Raw genomic sequence first — 20,760 nt, 5'->3', positions numbered from 1 at the left:
AGTTCCACTATCATGGATAATAATACATATCTGTAACAAACGTACTACATGGATTACTTCTTGAGCTCACACTTCATTATGAAGTTATTCTGAAAGATCTCACAATGTGCATATGTGACAATCAACTCTTCCTTGTGGTAACTATTGGGTTTGTGTATGTTGCTAACACCCCTGGTCATTTAATGGTTCAGATTGAGAAAAAAATATATAAAATATAGCCCCCCCCCCCAGCATTACTTTACAGAATTTCCAGTACTGAAATATCCTCAGAATTTTGTGGTTCAACTTTGTAGTTTTTTTCACGCCTAATTGCAAAATGTTATAATGGGTCATTTTTCCATTGCATATGTAAGAAATAAGACTTATGAAAACAATTCAAGTGGGACTGCACCTTTAAAGTTCTAGTGTCCTGCATTTGTGTTTCTGTGTGGTTGAGAGATAGGAAAAAGCAATGGTACTAAGGTTCAGAAAGAGTCCTCCAGAATTATTTGGAGGTTGAAGAACCTTATTTTCAAGGTGCAATCATGACCTTCCACTCCAGAATCATCGGTAATTAAAAGTCCAGGTACCGACTTCACAATGTCTCAGAGAAGGTAAACTTGCTCTTCAATAAATTACTTACACAGTACCAATGTTAAAGTGGGACATGTTTTGCTTTGTTTGAAGGGTGGAGACACCTACAAAGGCTGGAGTACCTACAGCTATAAATACATTTTCACATATGTGTATTATCGTTGACGTAGACTTCTCAAGCACCTCAGAAAACACTAAATTCTTGCAGAGAGAGGCATTCACATAGCAAGGTATCATCTAGTTTCAAATGGTCATTCAAATAACCACCTTGAAAACCACTGCAGTTGGTTCTTAGGAAGACTGGGACATATTCTTGAAATACATGGTATTTCTAAATTAGTGGAACTCATTCTTACATAACAGGGTCTGTGGCTTCTCCACTTTCCGGCGGTTTGTTCGGTCAGATGCTTAGATCTTTCAGCTTAAAGCAGTGGGCCCTCTGTTACATACCTCCAAAAGATTCACGAATTGGCCACTTGAAACGAATATCAGGTTGCCACAATTCATAATACTTAATAAGTGGTTTAGTCCAAGAACAAAAAGTCACACAAATATGTAAGACCCTATAAAAGAAAGGATCCTACAAAAATAAAGATGGCCTCTAAAACAGGCCTTTCAGGGTGCAAACTATGGCTGTTTGACGCCTTCAGAAGAAAAGGTCTTAGAAGAACAGCTCCAGAAAAGTCTGTCAAGGTAACCACAAAGTCACCAAACCGCACAGCCACAACTTCAGTGATGCAGTCTCCGTCTGGCCAGAACCAGGAAGGTCTTGAATCCTTTTCCCCGGTAAATATTCCAGCAGCAGCAGCAGCTACCTAGTGTTCTGCAGCTCCTCTCGAAGCCAGGTGGGTAATGTCTGTCCCATCTTGTAAAGCAACTTGGACAGCTCAACGTTATGGTCCCTATAATAATCCGCGAGGAAGGATTGGGACTGTGGAAACAAAGGTGAAAACATGAAAGTAAACATTAATCTATGGAAATACATACTACAATAGAATAAAATCACTCAGTTAGGAGAGATAAAGCTATGATAATAGCTTCTAGAATGATCCAGCTCTGCACAATACTGCGGTATCATAATTTTTTTCAGAATGTAAGGCATCGGCAACATTTATAAGAATTAATGCTTAAAATTAGAGGGTGCTTGCACAATAGGACACAGGCACATCCTTTATAAATACAGTTGAAAGGGCAGTGCTAAGAGGACCCCGACATGCTAAGAGATGATTGAGAGAACGGACTCTAACTGCCCAAACTTACATCTGAATTCATGTCTGGATATCTCCTCCCTTTACTTTTTCCTAAGCACTTGGTTTTTCCTCCCTCTAGAAGCTGGCACCAAAACCCCTTTTTGGGATCAAATCTGAAAAAATAAAATGTAATAGTATTGTAGCGATATAATACCAAACAAAGTTAGTGTGTGTATACATGTATGAAAATACGTACGTCAGAGCTTTGTGATAGTCCATAGTATTTGTGACTCCTAAAAACTTTTGCACTGTCTCCATTACATTAGCTGGCTCAGTTCGCAGCAACTTGCCATCTAAAACCAATATCTAGAGCACAAAAAAGAACGTGTAAGGTCATTTATAAGTGAACAATTGAAAGATACCAAAACAACGATAAAAAATTTAAAAATGGGTCATTGTGAAAGGAAAAGGAAACCTATTAAATGCAGAGAATGTCAGGTGTAGTAAAAAGGTTAAATACTAGCGTTCTCATACAATCACAGATTTCATTCCTTTTGGGGAAAAAGGCAACATTTTATACAATAATTATTCCTGAAAAGAGTTTGGACATGAACAGTGCTTTGTTTAGTCACAAAGATATTACCGTATTTGCTCGATTATAAGACGACCCTGATTATAAGACGACCCCCCAAAATCTGAATATTAACTTAGGAAAAAAGAAAAAGCCTGAATATAAGACGACCCTAAAGGAAAAAAGTTTTACCAGTAAATGTTAATTCATGTAAACTATTTTTTTTAATAAAAGCTATGATTGAGAAAAATATTTTTTTTGTTTTTATTTCTTGTATTTTCCAGCCTGTCCCCCAGTTACGCACATCTGCCCCCAGGCTTGCCACACCAATATGGCACTGTGGCCCATGATATGCCTTTTAACCCTCTATATGCCACTGTGCCCCATGGTATGCCTTTTGACCCCCTATATGCCACTCTGCCTCCAGAAATGCCTTATACCCCTATATCCCATTCTGGCATTTAGGGGGTTAAAATGCATATTATGGGGCAGAGTGGCATATAGGGAGGTATAAGGCATTTCAGGAGGCAGAGTGGCATTAAGGGAGTTAAAAGGCATTGTATAGAGCACTCTGCCTCCAGAAATGCCTTATACCCCTATATGCCACTCTGGCATTTAGGGGGTTAAAAGGCATATTATGGGGCAGAGTGGCATATAGGGAGGTATAAGGCATTTCAGGAGGCAGAGTGCTCTATTAAATGCCCCCTTAACGCCACTCCAGAAATGCCCTATGCCCCCATTTAACTAACACACACGCACACACTCTCTCCCCCCCCCCTCTCCTCTCTCCTCTCTCCCCTCTCAGCCCTCTCTTACCGGTGCTTCCAGCCGGGGCAGCGGGTTGACGTCGCCTTCTGCTGCAGCCGGAAGGAGGTGGAGTTGGCAGCGGGGGTTTGTATGCGTCCGTCGCGTATACTTTCCCCGGCTGTCAGAGATCAGAGATCTCTGACAGTCGGGGAAGGTCTACGCGACGGACGCAGACAACCCCCGCTGCTAGCCACACCTCCTTCCGGCTGCAGCGGACGTTGTCTACGCGGATCGCGTAGACGTCAACCCGCTGCCCCGGCAATACAGCAGGAAGCACCGGTAAGTGTGTATGATGGGGGGGGGGGGGGGTGAGACAGGAGGATCCAGGTCCCCTGCAGCGGTGCGGGGGATCTGGATCTTAGTCTCCTAATCAGACTCTATTTGAGGTCTGATTAGAAGACGACCCCGATTAGAAGACGAGGGGTATTTTTCAGAGCATTTGCTCTGAAAAAAACCTCGTCTTATAATCGAGCAAATACGGTACATTAGGTGAATGTAGAACACCACCCTTAAAGTGTATTTGTCTTCTCCATGCTGAAAATTAACTTTAATGTGTTTATTACTTATTTCAAACAAACGATATGTCTCCTACCTGGTTAGCATGGTAGTAGTTGAGCCAATGTTCTATGTGGGTCGAGTACCACCCCGGGACCAGGCAGCGGTTCTGTAGTGTTCTCAGTTTCTGAGGAGCATCTGGGCCAGCAGTTATTACCTCTTGGAAAGTGTATTTCAAAGCCACAGGATCATCATGGGCTCTCTGGTGCTGACGGTTAAATAAGAAACAAAGATTTTAACACAAAAACACAATCTATATATGAGCACAGCCTCACCGACCAATCTACAGGTATAATAGCGTGTGCTATATCTATATTTCAGATTTTTTAATGAAGTATTTATATTTATTCAAATCAGAATTTCAGTGAAAGCAACATATTCACCTGGTACCAGGAGTAAGCTCGGTCTGCAGGATTGATGAGTATCGTAATAATCTTCGCTTTTGGCAGCAGAGCTGCAGCTCGTCTGGGAGTTGCCTCCGAATCAAAGTAGTTGGCGCTTTTCTCAAAGTAAAAGTCGGACGTGGTATTGGAAGGAATTGGGAAGAACTCCATATACCTAGAAGGTAATTAAGAAGAGGAAGTGGGGATTTAAAACCACCAAAAATAACAAAATGGTAGAAAATTCACTAAACGGTCATAGAATCAAAGCCACATGATGTGTGGTTCCACCAAAACAAAGCTCTGGTAAAATAATAGGCCTTACATACATGTGTGATTTTATTTTTTTTATCTAAAAATGTTTAATTGTATAAAAATAACACATTTTTAAAAGCTTTATGTTTTTATGTAAACAATCCATGCTTACCTTTGTGTCACAAAATTTGGCAGAATTTACTTGACTAAAGAGTTTTCTGTGAAGGGCTAGAGCATTAAGCAAAGCTAGAAATTATGATTACAATGCTGAACTTAGTGGCAAAGGTATGAAATTCAGCAGATTAAGTTGAACAGTATCATTAATAATAAAGGAGAGAATACTAGGTGGCCTAGTGATTAGATCTGTGCCACCAGTGGCCATGTATAGAACTTATAGATTTCTTCCCCTGGAGACTTTAATTGCTCCCTCACTAACGCACAGAAGCAAGTAGGATGTAGATAAGAGATTAGTCATCTGGGTTAATGATATCACATATCCATTCTAACATTCCCCGGGACCAAAAGGGACCGAGCACTCCTGCCTCACAAAAATGTAACGTAACGATACACAGAATACACAGCATATTGTTCACATGCCCTGTTAGGGCAGATCGCTGCAACTGCCTACCAGTCAATGCCTTTATGGTAATTCTGCCCATTAAAAAACTGGATTTCCTCAAAAGTCTCTGAGCTGGGATAGTTGCTGCTCAGGTCCGGATGCATCCCCAAGAACAGATAGAGTGCAGTGGTACCTGAAATAAAATGCAAATAGAAACAACTTATTCAATTATTCAATGAAAACCTGCTGAAATAATCATCCGTCATAAGAATGAGCCCAATGGCTGGCATAGCCCAGGTCATCAAGAGCAAAAGACTGAGCTGGAGTCAAGCCAGCTAAACAACCTCCTCCTCTCCACCTGTGGCTCCTTATATGTGCCTGAAGGATGTATACAATGACCCTGTGGACCAGTTCATCTGTGATCTGGCTCATGAAGGGTTTTTTTTTCTGTTTTGTTTAACAGCTACTCATTACGCAGGGCAATCTTGGCCTTAATGGTTGCAGCAACAAGTTTAGCTCTTCATAACGCACATGGAGGTAGGCGAGTTGTGATGTTTAAGTTTACTGACAAGCTCACAATTTACTAATTAAACCCGTATTTGAATCATGACTTTCTGCAAAATATATTGTACGCTGTCCATGGCAATTAAAAGTAAACACAGAACATCAACTGGAAGTTCAGAAAGCTATATGGTCTTTGACTGGTACAGATTTCAGCTCCCCTCTGGCATATACAATAGCAAAAGTATGCTTTATTTTAACTTAAAATGATCACACAGTTTTTTAATACTAATTCCACCCCCTACATAACATCCTGTACTAATCCCAGCTCCCACTGTGCACACACCACATCCTGTACTAAGCTCAATTTCCCCCCTATTGAGACGCAGCATCCAGTAGTAATCCCTTTTCTCTTACTGAAAAGCTTTTAGCTAATAATTCCACCTCCCCTACTCCAAGCATGACTTTGCAGGTACACAAAACGCTTTACCTATGCAAAAAGAAGGATGTTTTTAGGACAGCAAGGCTGGGTGACATACTCATTCTCATACTCATACTCATTCAGACTCAACTCCCAGTTCCCTCCAGCCAGAGAATGCCAAGACTCTGAGCAAGATAAAAACATACCCGTTTTCTGAGGTCCGATTATAAGCAATTTCGGGAAACGATCGCAAGTCTTCTCTTTGGACCAAATATCTTTGTGTCTTTTGTCTTCACATGGATCCTGCAGAAACGACGAACATGCGGGTATCGTTTGAGCATTATGTGTGCGGAAAGGCAAGTATGCATATCAAGCAAGAGCTGGCAGTAAAAATATAACGACTGTGTTTCATTTGTCTTCACCCCACTGAGTGAAATAAGAGACCACAGGAATCTGTTGCTTCTTTTTCGGTTTTCTCAGGACTAACAACCCATCTGTTCTCTGGCCGCTCTTCACTCGCTGAGATAGAGTAAAGTTAGGCAGCTGGAGCTCCAGACAGCCAAAGCTATGCGACAGGAGGCATCGAGCAGTTTGAAAAAGGCAAAATGAGATTTCTCAGCTGTCTCCTATTGTTAATGTTGGGCAAGAAAGAGAAGCCATGTACTTATAACAAAAAACTGCAAATCGGCCAGACAACTTTCCCACGTGGACAAGGGCATGAGAGTAAAAATTGTCCCATAAAGAGTTTTAATCGAGGATTGTAAAAGTGTGGCATATGGCTGCATGTACCCAAGCCCACACCGGTACATATGTCATTTAGCCTTTACTGGCCTTAAAGTGTCAGGGTCGCCTTTCTTCCCTAGCCCGGCACCACCTCAGTGTAGGGCAGTGGTTTTATCTTATGACATCTTGCCCTCGTTCGTTTAATGCTTCTGATTGGCTGGCAGCCACTAGTAATCATTCTACAAAAAAATATACTAGTTCACACATTACCTGCCATAATGGGTCCTTCTCCTCTGGGAATATTTGGAAATACTTGTGAGCAAGCTGGACAGGGGGCAGCGTTTGCAATTTTAGGTTTGTCCAGGTATTCAGGAACTTCACCAAGTGCTTGAATGTATAGAGTCCAAGGCGGTCATTGCCATAGTTAGACAAGTGGGTCATGAAAATGCTAATCTAAAAAGGAAATAGAATTTCGAACAGAGTTATTATAATTTGCATCAGAAAGGCTGAGATCTGTGACAAAAGGTGTCATATCCAACATCATCAAATACATTTCCTGGCCCTCCCTTCCCGCCTCAGCCAATCAGCAACTTAACAAAAGATTGGAGATAACTTAATGGACAGGAATAATCATGTATATCCTGAGAAAAAAAAAATTAAGGATAACTGCACCATTTTAATATGTCTAGTACCTAAAGATATTGCTTATTTTAATGCGAATGCAGCATTGTATATAGGTGATGTGATAGCAGTATTGTAGGTACATATAGGGTCCTGACCTGTATATGGACAATTCGGAGGTGCTGGCCTTTAAATGCAGTACACAACAGGTTAATCATTAAATTATTATTATCACCACCTTTTATTTATTGAGAACCAAAAAGTTGAGAACCATGCCCACAAGCTTGCCATCTATGGCTTTTACACAATCCCTGGCATGAATGGTGGGCTTTTTGAGGCTCCCGCTCGTGAGCTTACAATCACATGCACAAAAGCCTTGATGGTTCATGCACAGTAAGGGTATGCAGCAGACATTTCATATGGGATTGTAAAAAGTGCATACTACCTGTAATTGTAGAAAACCAAAACGATCAGACTTGTAGTAAAACTTGTATGACATATTAATTTCATACAATTCATTTCGTACAGTTCCCGCAGGCTTAAAAAGTTAATATTTTGTAAAAGGTTTCCACTGCAGTCTTTGCTCTTGATTGGATATAATGATTCATATATTTTAAAACATTTCCCAATATTGTTCCAGAACATCTGACAAGGATGACATCACTCAAGCTAAACCTTAATGTTTTGTTTTGAGCATCTTTACAGTCATTCAGAAGACTATACTCATTCATTCAGAATCACTATTTTTTGGTTTCTAGAGATAGAGATAAATTAAAAAAAGGGAGACATCAGCCAACCTATGCACTTTAATGCATATAATAGCTAAGGATCACCTTATATTTTACATTTTTTTCCTTGCAAATTTACAAGGGGTATTCATAAGAACGCTCTCTATACATTTTCTCCGTTTCCCCCTGCCCACTGGTTGCTTGGGGTAATAGTGTCCCTTTAAATGAGGTGTTAGTTCCAACATAACAATGCCTTACAGATTCCTTTAGCGACCCATAAAGGCTGGACTATGGACAACTGGGCAATGAAATGGTTCAAAATACAGATCTGCAATTTAGGAGCTAGATTATTACATTGTATTAGCACAGGACACTTAATTCAAAGAGATCGGAACTAAAACAAACAAAAATAGAACAAAAGACTAAGTAGGTCATCATACATTACGTAAAGGAAACTGAAAAAAGTGAATCATGCGTGTGGAACGGAAATGGGAAAAAAGCCACTTTTTTTTTTAAAATAAAGAATTTTGATCACTTCCTCCTGAGAATGCATTGGTTAGTATACTTGACAATCTCTGACATGCCTCTGGGGGAATGTGTTTGCGATTATCTAATTAGCTGTACCGGTTGTGGGTTAAATGAATGTCCAGCCTATTGCCATCCATAAAGTGTGCTCCATTTAGAAATCTCATTCTTATTTATCAATTAGAGATCTTCTCATTAGTGTAATACCTAAATGCTTCATTCATAATTAACCGACTCTCAATCCTATATGGCTACCCTATTATTGATGAATATACTCATTATTATAATTAACTATTTGCTCACTAGTTATACTTATATATAGTAAACCCCTCACATTTTTGTGTCTTCATGTGATAACACTGAAGAAATGTAAAGTAGTGAGTGTACAGCCTGCATAACAGTGTAAATTTGCGGTCCCCTCAAAATAACTCACAGCCATTAATGTCTAAACCTTGGCAACAGAAGTGAGTACATCCCTAAGTGGAAATGTCCAAATTGGGCCCGAAGTGTCAATCTTTTGTGTGGCCATCGTTATTTTCCAGCACTGCCTTAACCCTCTTGGGCATGGAGTTCACCAGAGCTTCACAGGTTGCCACTGGAGTCCTCTTCCACTCCTCCACTAAGACATCACGGAGCTGGTGTATGTTAGAGACCTTGTGCTCCCACCTTCCATTTGAGGATGCCCCACAGATGCTAAATATGGTTTAGGTCTGGAGACATGCTTGGCCAGTCCATCACCTTTACCCTCAGCGTCTCTGAAGGGAGGGGATCATGCTCTGCTTCAATATGTCACAGTACACGTTGGCATTCATGGTTCCCTCAATGAACTGTAGCTCCCCAGTGCCGGCAGCACTCATGCAGGCCCGGACCATGACACTCCCACCACCATGTTTGACTGTAGGCAGGCCACACACGCTTGACACCATCTGAACCAAATAAGTTTATCTTGGTCTCATCAGACCACAGGACATGGTTCCAGTAATCCATGTCCTTAGTCTGCTTGTCTGCAGCCAACTGTTTGCAGGCTTTCTTGTGCATTATCTTTAGAAGAGGCTTCCTTCTGGGACAACAGCCATGCAGACCAATTTGATGTAGTGTGCGGCGTATGGTCTGACCACTGACAGGCTGACCACCCACCCCTTCAACCTCTGCAGCAATGCTGGCAGCACTCATACGTCTATTTCCCAAAGTCAACCTCTGGATATGACGCTGAGCACGTGCAGTCAACTTCTTTGGTCGACCATGGCGAGGGCAGTTCTGTGAAACCGCTGTATGGTCTTGCCCACCATGCTGCAGCTCAGTTTCAGGGTCTTGGCAATCTTCTTATAGCCTAGACCATATATGTAAAGCAACAATTCTTTTTTTCAGATCCTCAGAGAGTTCTTTGCCATGAGCTGCCATGTTGAATTTCCAGTGACCAATATTAGAGAGTATGAGAGCGATAACACCAAATTGAACACATCTGCTCCCAATTCACACCTGAGACCTTGTAACACTAACGAGTCACATGACACCGGGGAGGGAAAATGGCTAATTGGGCAATTCCACTTTGGATGTACTTACTTTTGTTTCAAAGGTTTAGACATTAATGGCTGTGTGTTGAGTTATTTTGAGGGGACAGCAAATTTACATTGTTATGCATGCATGCAGTGTTTGCGAAAGTGTTTTTATTGGGGGGTTTTGTGTTTTAGACACTTTTCTATGTTCCGCCAATTAATGCAAAGTCATTTTTAGGCGATAGGTGCTTTTCAAGATACTAGTATCTAGTTTTCTCACTAGGCTTAATATCAAAGCATAAGCAAGGCTCACACAGAACTGGTTGTCTGAGTTCCAAAAAAACTTGTTCCCTAAAGTCCAGTGGACACCTTCCAGGAAAGCTGCTTCCACCACAAGTATATAAATTAGAGCATGTTCAAACACATCAAAGAGAGTGAGCAATTGCTCACAGTTCAGGAAGCTCTAGAACCAATTATGGCCTCATTAAATATTCATACAATATGTAATGGTTCTTTTTTTTTTGCTAAGAACAATCTGGTACTTTATCGATTTGATTGACGGTAACTGTCTCAAGGATACACCTGAGATTCATAACAAGGATTCAGTATGCTCATCTATTCCAGTTCATCTCTTTAGCTCAGCAAAGAGTTTCAATAAAGGCTTTAATGCTTATGTGGCCTATCACAATCTGGACTGAAATAATGGTCCACAGATAGTGATGAAAGTACAGATTATGGAAAAGTAGTTAAAGTGTACTTTGGGGGATAGGGCAGAACAAAAAAAATACACATCTGGCAGTCAGCTCCCACACACATACAAAAAAAAATAAATGTTTAACACATACAGGATTGAGCAGCACAGTCAAGAAAAGTTCTCCGCCATTAATAATCTTGTCCAGTTCCACCGGGCCCCCAGGATACTCGTTATAAAATATTGTGTGGGTGAACAGGCCGCATGTCTGACGAGGAAGGACCTGTCAGCGAAGAGACAAAGAGAAAGCCATATTAATTTCCGATATTATTAATGGGGTACTTGGCATTTACTTATTTCATGTTTTCATGCCTTTAAATACTGAATGAGAGCTATATAATAACCCAGAGCACAAAGCCACACCATATGTTTGGTTTTATTGGGACTATCGTTTCAATTACCTATTGATCCTGTACATTTTCTTTATTCATGTACAAAAAAACTAATCTCATTTATTGAAGTTTTGTACACTAAAAAGCAAGTTGTATATGGGTTTTTCAACATGGCTTCTCTTGGAAGAAGGGCCGAGTCAGCCACATGTAACATACCCAGATAAATAATGTATAACATAGCAAGAGAGTGACACAGGCACTAGAGACTTTATATGAAAATTTAACTACTTAAAAACATAGAAACTATTTAACAGCAGATGAGAACCATTTGGCCCATCAAGTCTGCCTATCCTGTTTTGCAGTAACGACTCAATCTCATTCAGTCCTCGGTACTCTTACGCCTAACCGTGTTAACCTCTGTTAACATCTGATGGAATGCTGTTCCACTTACCTACAGCCCTTTCAGCGAAGTGAAACTTCTTTGTAAAACATATAATCCACTGACAATCTGCACTCTGACTCTGATAATCAAGTGCTATACAGTGAACATATTACAGTGTATCCATAGACATCCACAACATACCATAATTCCATTGTGAATGAAGCCTCTTCGGAACCGGGCAGGTTTTAGGTGGGGATATTCCTCTGTGCTTGTGACCTTAATACCCCAAACCTGTTTCCATGCCTCATAGAGCTGCACATGAATAGGATAAACACCAGAATGGTGAGGGGCTACCGCATACCCCATGTCTGTAGGTATACCATGCTCCTAAAATATAACCAGGGACACTGTGTGTCAATGTACGAAAAAGGAAAACAAAATCCCAACAGGTATGAAATAATTTATACGAACAACCAAAAATGCTCTGCTACAGAAGGTTTTGAACAATTGGATCGTAGTGTAAAAACATTCCACTGTTAATAGGGAATCGGTGCAATATACAACTGGAAGCAATTCAACATCCCAATAAAAAAACAAACAGGAGAACAAAAAGATACTTACAGATGTTCATATTTTATTTTGAGGGAAAACATTTTTAAATAATAATAAAAAAAAATTACTATTTATTTTCTAGCAGCATGGGTGACAGACTGATTATACTGATTATAACCATACCTGGGAACTTCCAAGGGCTTGTCCCTGTAGTACCCCCTCTCATACACCTTACATGAGGAGGGAAGGGGCCATGGATGTGATAAGGGGCCAAGATTAGGCCCGGTTAGACATTGCAGGGATGGGAAGCGGACAGAAGCTGGCAGAACTCGGGTGAGCGAGCATGAACAAATGCCATCCCGTCACCCACAGATTAAACCGGCAGACTTCAGGGAAACACAGCAAATCACCAGTTTTGATTCTAATTAATTTTGCAATTGATAACGGAACAATATGGCTGCTGAACAGAACATGTGGTCTTTTTCAACTTAATAAGAATTTATATATTTAAAAAGTAAGGGGTTTTGGGAAAGTTTAAGGCTGAATTTAATAAATTGTATTGACAGTTGAGCTCATAGTCTAAGGAACTCCAGTTTTGTCAGGATGAACTATGGCATTAGCATGAGTGTGTATGTCAGCATATAATGTTAGAGTATTTGTATTAGTGTATGGTGTTAGCGTATGTCTTCATGAGTATGATGTTAGCGTGCATGTCAATGTAACTTGTTAGTGTTTGCAAGCATAAGATGTTAGCACGTGCGTGTGTGTTAGTATTTGGTCTTAGCACGTGTGTGGCCGTCAGTGTACGGTTTCATCCCGAGTATCTGTTATAGCTAAAATGTAGAGGAGAAAAGAGTACTTGTGAGGCCCATTTCAGGTAGATTCAAGTTGCTTCATTTTTGTTTAACCCCTTAAGGACCGGGCTCATTTTTCGTTTTGTACCCTGTGGGACCGAGGCTGTTTTGACACTTTTGTGGTGCTTGTGTTCAGCTGTAATTTTCTCCTCACCCATTTAGTGTACCCACATAAGTTATATATTGTTTTTTTCAGGACAAGATGGGCTTTCTTCAGATACCATTATTTTGATCGTATCATCTTATTTACTATAAAAAAAATTAAAAAAACATGGTGAAAAATTGAAAAAAACCCACATTTTATGACTTTTATTTGAAAAATCTTTTACTCACCTAAAAAAGCAAGTAAAAAAACTAGCTAAATAGATTCTACTACTTGTCCTGAGTTTAGAAATACCCAATGTTTTTATGTTTTTTTGCTGTTTTTTGTAAGTTATAGGGCAATAAGTACAAGCAGCGTTTTATGATTTCCAAATCTTTTTTAACAAATCTGGTCAGTCTGCCTCCATCTCCTCTTTGGAACATCTTTGAAGCCGGTTAACTCAATTTAACCCATTCAAACCATATATTTTTGAAAACTAGACACCCCAGGGTATTCCAAATGCTGTTATTTTAACCCTTTCCATGCACCAATTATACAACTACACTTTGTCAAACTTTGTAATGGTAATTTTTTTTATTTTTTTTTCCACACAAATTGTACTTTAGTTATAGATATACAGGTGCTGGTATATGTCACTGTCAAACAACACCCCAATATGTGTTCAGCAACATCTCCTGAGTACAGCGATACCCCACATGCATGGGTTTGTCAGATTGTTTGGCTGGTAAAAGGCTACTTTTGGGGCATGCGTAATTCAGGTGGTCATTTGGTCATTCTGCCTCCATCTCCTCTTTGGAATATCTTTGAAGCCGGTTAACTCAATTTAACCCATTCAAACCATATATGTTTGAAAACTAGACACCCCAGGGTATTCCAAATGCTGTTATTTTAACCCTTTCCATGCACCAATTATAGAACTACACTTTGTCAAACTTTGTAATAGTAATTTTTTTTATTTTTTTTCACACAAATTGTACTTTAGTTATAGATATACAGGTCCTGGTATATGCCACTGTCAAACAACACGCTAATGTGTGTTCAGGAACATCTCCTGAGTGCAGTGATACCCGACATGCATGGGTTTGTCGGGTTGTTTCAGATTTAAAATGCCACATTTGGGAAGTGCGCTTTTTTTCTCCATTTTGGTCAGTCTGTACCTATGCCCTATCTTTGAGCTCGGCCACTCCAATTTACCCCATCAGCCATTTTTTTATATATTAGACACCCCTTGGGTATTTGAAGTGCTTTTATTTTAACTCTTTGTTGAGATTTTTGAGAAATTTTAGCACTTGCTCAAAATAATAAACTTTATTTTTTAATTTTATTTTATTTTTTTAATACTTTTTTTATATTTTTTTTTACACATTTTGCTGGTACTGGATGGTTCATCTAGTGACATCACTGCATAATTATTTTTAAATGTTAGCACATTTTTTTTTATTTTTTTTTCCATTTTTTATTTATTTTTATTTTTTTTGAATATTTTACTAATCACATAGTGATTAGAAAGCTGGGCTCCATTGACTTGCATGGTTGAATGCAGTACCTGTATTCAACCAGCAAGTGGAGCCAGTTCTCTAGAGGGTCTGGAGACCCTCTAGCGAACTTTTTCGTCTTTATTGTTTTATTTCCCGGGCCGCCGCCATCTTGCTTGATGGCGAAGATCACCGGCAGCGGCGGCTGTGACCTTTTCCGGAGCGGTCACAGCCCACCCAGAGGTAAGTGTTTGGTGTCGCTGGATGCCTCCTGATCGAGGCATTCCAGCGACACCATTTAAGTTTAGGAGGCGATCGTTGATCGCCTCCTAACCGCTTTTAAAACGGGCGTCCGCCGCCATACAATGTATGGCGGCTGTTGACGCCCCGGGGAGGGGCCAGACATGGCCCCCGATGCCGATCTCGGCCTTGCTGAATGCCTCGACATCGAGGCATTGCATCAAGGCCGTTTAAGCGAAGAAAGTGATCCTTGATCACTTTCTAAGCTTATTTAATTTTTTGACGGTTCAGGACCGTCAAAGGTCATTTAGTGACCTTCTTGTTATGACGGTCCTGAACCGGCAAAGGTCGCGAAGGGGTTAATAATGTACTAATGCATTTATCAACTTTATTCAATGAACATGAAGGAGGGGGATCCTATAAGCTATCTTGCACCAGGGCACTTAGCTCACTAATTCCACCACTGACTCTAGATTCAATATCCCAAAAAATAATGCACAACTGTAGCACCCTTACACATGGATTTGCACTCACCACGGCAAACTTCCTGTTCAAGGCCATTTGCTCTGCAAGCACAGACTGGTTGTGGAACAGATGGGGCTGCATATGACTCCACATGTGTGGGAACCACCAAAACTGCTTCACATAGGAAAGCAAGAGATCATCCCCTTCATCTTCCTCATCAGTACCTGGTACCAAAACATAGTCGTGGGATTAACAGTTAACAAATTCTCCATGTTCTTATAGGTGCATGAAGATAAAATTATCAGCCTTCATTCCTACACACACAAAAAATGACCTATGTTACAGTATAACCAGCAATGTTGTCCCCTAGATGTTTTTCCCATTTATGAGGGCTGCACACCTTTAGGGGGTGGACACAAATTATTGTAAAAAAACATGTTTTTTCCTGACAGACTGGTTACTAATAAAGGTCCCCAAGACCCTGACAACATATCTCTTTTAATAAACATTTACTATAGGTTTTTGTAATATTTGACTGCTTATTTATGTCATATACCCTTAAAGATCCCATATTGTCAACAACAAACTTTTTTTGGTACCAACAACAAAATACTAAACTCAATTTGAATATGGATGCTCGATATTAACATACTCACCTGTGTGGAAAAACTTTCCTGAGAAACCAAGATTGAAGGTGAAATTCGGGATGTGAGTACGTAGCTCATTCTGGGTGTCGAAGAGCGCCTGAAAGAAAAAGTAGGAGTCATATGGATACAGAACTTGTACATGTGAACACAACAAAGTGTAACCTGCATGAGTTGAGCATCTCAAAAGAATACTCAATTTGGAGCCACAAACTGGGAGTTGAGTCCCGATTGAGTTCAATAAACAATCAAAATCAGGAAGAGCGATCTGTAGGTTAATGATCAGCAGGTTAATGATGGGCCAAGCCAGATCTGTTACAGGAAGTTAACATTATTTTATTAAGAAAACGCTAAACTTTTTTTGAACAGTGGATATTTCATTCCCATACACAACAATGAAAGAAAAGAAGTATAGTACAAATCAGATGGTTAAGCAATATATAAAAATTTACAAATTTTCTGGATCTCAAAGTTGAAGTCTGTTTGTCGGTTCCTACCTTCACATCTTCCACTTTCATTCGAGTCCCCTCTTTGCCAACAAATATGTCATCAATGTCCACTAGCACATAGCGGTTGAGGGGGAGGGACAACCTCTTGCTTGTGAGAAATGACACAGCATCTACAAACACTAATTTGTGAAGCCAGAAATTTAAGTTGTTGCCAAAAAGGACCCTTTGAATCCCATCATGGAGCCCCAGGTCTTGCACCACGGTGGTGTGGAGGGCTGCATCCACGCTTAAGTGAGGTATGGACTCTGCCGACTTGGTCTTAGCTAAGAGAACTGGTTCATAGGTAGAATGGTTGGACTGGAACACGGTCCAGTCTTCTCCAGGGAGGTCACCTTTTTCCACTTGATTAGGCCGGGTTATGTATAACAGTGGGGACTTGGGATTGATGCTGCAGTCCTTCAGCCCCAAATTTGAGTGAAGGTAGAGGGGGAATCCTTTAAGTTGAGCGCTAAGCAGACTGTTCTCATTTGCCTATAGTTGGGAGAAAATATATTATAAACACATGGATCATCAAATCAGGACAGCAACTACGGTATATACTGTAGCGCTGTTTTGGATGCCAAGAAGTAAAGACCATAAACAAAGCAAGCAGCTAGAAATATAGATTTATATAAAATATTTGTTAAAATGCACAATTTCCTTCTCAGATCCAGTTAAATTCCATATAGTTCAACATTTGACAGCATTTGTATTTACACTAGAGGCCATGACTACTACCCAAATACATAGGTTTGCTTACTCAACACAAGATATGTTCACACCTGCTCACAATGGAAAATAAGATCACATTCTTGGCTCAGGTGACAAGATCTTGCAATTGATTAAATACTAATGGCTCTCTAACACGATAAATGTTACAGAATTATTGTGCGGTTATATCCACATACCCTTAAATTAATAGACTGTTTGAGATTGCACAACATGTAACTAGAGAGCCCTATATGGGAATATTTTCTGCGTTTGTGGATTTGTGAATGTACACCCCCCCACACAATTTACAACAGACCTGTCACAAATTAATTGTGACATTAATACAATGTATTCAATAAACTATTCATTGTGCATTTTATTTCTTTATCAGTTTAAATGCATTACAAAATTCTTAAGGGAAATTAAGGGAATATTTCAGCTCAGGTGTAACAAGCACGACTTCTCATTTTAAAGCCGCTAGAACCAATTAAATTCTATGAAATGCAACATATAACCTAATAGGCATCAACAATTTGGTAAGGCGAGGTAAGGGAAGGGGAAGTATATAGCTTTGCAAATTCAGCCGCCATGTTAAACTGAGCTTGGTTTAGCTGCGGTAAGAGTATCTTACTTTAAAACCACATATTTCTCATACAATTACAAGAAGAAAAAAAAGAAAAATGCTCTCATGCTATGAGACATTTATCAATGTTAGGACATATGTTGATGAAGGATATGTATTACATTTGCATTACATGGAGTCTGCTTTAACTGCTGCTGTTTATGGGTGGGATTATTTTAAGGCTCCATTAAAATTAGTACCATCCATAATTCATATTTGTGTGTCCTTAAAGGAGCCATTCAGTCCATAAAGTAATGTGGATCAAATGGTAAAAAATGGTAATGATAAAAATTGCCCCTAAAATGGTTACTTGGCTAAACTAACAAAAATAGGGGTTTTTGTTGTTAAAACAGATTTTTTTTAAGCGAGAAAAGATCTACAAGTATACATAAAAGAATATTTAATTTTACATGTGCACATTGGATTACAAGGGAAAAGTAGGTACAGCAAAGGATCCTGTAATGTCAATACAATAATTGAATGTATTATATTTGTTTACAGTACTGTGCAAAAGTTTTAGGCAGGAGAGAAATGTTAGAATTGATGTTGTTTTGAAAGATTTGGACTTTTCTTCCGTTCGCTCACTTTGCATTTTGTTAAATGATAAAAATAAACTACTAACATGTCTATTTGTGACAGTATTCTGCTTACTTTATGGCATTTTTTCACACCTGCCTAAAACTTTCGCACAATACTCATACACTTAATTTACACATACATACAGACAATAAAAATATATATACACATACAGACAAGCTTTCCCACAGAACTGGCTCCATCCAACCTTACAAAGTTACACTGCTAATGTTGGTTACTAGCAGCCCTTTTACATCCTAATATATAAAACGCAAAACAGAACATCACACATATTAAATATAAGGTGCAAAGCTGAGCTGTATAAAAACAGCCAAGTCTGGCTTAGTGTCAGCCTACAATGTAATTTCCATCTGCTAATTGGCGGTAGTTATTTTAGCTAGTTTCAGATCTGATCTGGATCACTTCCCTAAAGCCAAGCTATTTAAACCATATATTGCAATGGTTTCGAAAGAAGTGGGTTTCTAGGAAGTTTGTCTCATGTTAAATGCTGGTGCAAAACATTATGGTTTTATAAGCAATGCTCAACACATAATGTAATTCTCTCAAGAAGAAAGCAGCGTGCAAAGGCGAGAGCCGTTCAATAAAAGCTTGGTGTTCCACAGACAGAGATGAGACTAAGAATGGTTTGAATTGGAACATGCCAGCTGAAAGGAGCTGTCTAGCACGACTCCTTGTTTTGAGCACAATGACCCATTTAGAAATTTGAGAAAGGATTAAAGGCACTCAGTCTGCCTTAAATATGATGCATCTTGTTAAAACTCCTGACAAAAAAGATGGTGTTGGCAAGAAAACTGATGCTACATTGAGGCTTGAGGGAACTTAGTAGCACTGCAGGATTTTTCTCCCTGCCGCAGAAATACATCCACACAAATATAGAAGGTCCTGTATAACAAAACAAAAACAGGACCAGGAAAGACTACGAGACATCAACATCAAGTTCTGGGACAGCTCACGATAGAAACATAAAAAAAAATAAAAATCTATAAAGGGGTTTAAAATTAAAAGTACAAGAAGGGAGCATATTTCAAAAGGTGGATACATGGACAGGCTAATAAAGCGAGGAGATTGATTTATTCCCAAGTTTCTCTTGCTCCTTGATACAGTTTTCTCATGGTCAATGAAATTGAATCTGTACATTTCTATTACTTTTTACAATTTTGTCATGCAACTATCGAGTTCATGCATTATGTTTCTTTTAAGGAAAATAAAACCACGTGTGACACAATCTATCTACAACATAAAAGGCAGGGAATGCTGTTCTTTCAGAAATATTTACCTATAAAATGTCAGAACTACTACCATTAGAATCTTACCTTGAAAAATCCAATGATCCCAACTCCGTATTCCACACAGTACTTGTCTAGCAATTCACGGTTCCATGCATCAAGGTTGACATATTTTAGTATGTTTTCATATACAATTAGTGCAAATCTCCCTCTGTCCTTATCGGTGAGAGTAGGCATATCCCCTTTCCCTGGAGCAATCTCTGTCCGATATTTAAAACGGCTGGACTCCAAGATGGCGACTATCTCCTGTCCCAATTGGGAGTAGAGGCTCTCAACAAAGACAAGCACCAGCGGGTCTGTGCGGGAAGACTCCACAGACCTCATAGGTTTCACAGGGAGCAAACGGGAAGGGCTGATTTTCTGTTCATCACAGTCTGGGGATTGAGCCTCACTTCCCGAAGGCTCAAGCCCCCTTTTCCAGCCATACAGGTAATAGGCAGAGATGAAGACACTCAGAAGGCAAAATGCAACAAGAAGCAGGAGGACCAGTTGTGGGCTAACCGGCCTGCAGAATCTACGTGACTTCAGGGACACGCTCATGATCCTGCTACCTTGCTAGGAGGAGCAGAACAAGATCTAAATCACGTGTCCCCAACACAAGTTATGTTTGTGGTAACCTTAAGTCCTCTTGTTCATGTCACCATGGCACGTCCATCCAATGTCCAAGTCTAGGATAAAACAGGCTTGAGAATTCGGCCAAAGAAAGGATTCTCCGGCAGAGAGGCTTAGGAAACCTGCCGGAGGGGGAAGCCTTGGATTTAAGCAGCCGTCAAGCATCATTTGTGGGATCAGGAGTTTGATGGTAGGCCGTTACTCCTGTGGATTTTACTTGCTGTAAGAGGAACATAAACATATGGATCAGTTTGCAATAGTACAAGGTCATATACTAAACACACTGGCATTAGTCTTCCAATCATCGAGATTCATTCCACCTTGCACAAAAATGTTTTACAAATTTAAGAGATCAAACACATTTACATACCTGTTTAGTATGGGCCTAGAAAGAAAGTAAAATTTGCCAAATGTTCAAAAAAACTTCTTATTTTAAGACTGTTGTGTTAGAGCAAAATTTACAATTAGGATACAAAAACTAATCTAATAACTAAATTTTTAGTTTTGCATCAATGTGTAATACCTATTAGGGGAGTTAACCTGATAAGACGCACCCCGCAGTTGCATAGATACTTTGTAGACTGCAGGGAAGACAATTACTATCTATAACATCCATTGAAAGGTCCATTTCTGTAATTTTTTAATATGCATACCATGAAGAAACTGTTTTTCGTTGCTCAAAAATGATTTCTGGGACTGAGGTCAGAGCTACGAACTATGTTTATAATGCCGCGTTTAATA

At 39.7% G+C, this 20,760-nt stretch overlaps 1 protein-coding gene across 1 annotated transcript; it reads right to left on the bottom strand.

Annotated features, from left to right (window-relative positions):
* Window positions 1–1,384: 1,384 nt before the first annotated feature.
* On the bottom strand, window positions 1,385–19,947 carry LOC149297830 (bifunctional heparan sulfate N-deacetylase/N-sulfotransferase 1). The gene is made up of 14 exons (XM_089488039.1): window positions 19,435–19,947; window positions 16,201–16,683; window positions 15,716–15,803; window positions 15,129–15,283; window positions 11,572–11,757; window positions 10,751–10,879; window positions 6,806–6,988; window positions 6,019–6,115; window positions 4,960–5,083; window positions 4,080–4,254; window positions 3,734–3,904; window positions 2,020–2,129; window positions 1,834–1,936; window positions 1,385–1,504 (listed from the first exon to the last, which is right to left on the bottom strand). The coding sequence occupies exons 1-14, from the start codon at window positions 19,945–19,947 to the stop codon at window positions 1,385–1,387; spliced, it is 2,637 nt and encodes an 878-aa protein (XP_089344165.1).
* Window positions 19,948–20,760: the final 813 nt, after the last annotated feature.

Source organism: Sceloporus occidentalis, unplaced genomic scaffold (genome assembly GCF_023333645.1).
Source record: "Sceloporus occidentalis isolate IW3139 unplaced genomic scaffold, rSceOcc1.0.p SCAF_36, whole genome shotgun sequence".
Taxonomy (NCBI): domain Eukaryota; kingdom Metazoa; phylum Chordata; class Lepidosauria; order Squamata; family Phrynosomatidae; genus Sceloporus; species Sceloporus occidentalis.
This window is presented reverse-complemented; position numbering and strand designations above follow the sequence as displayed.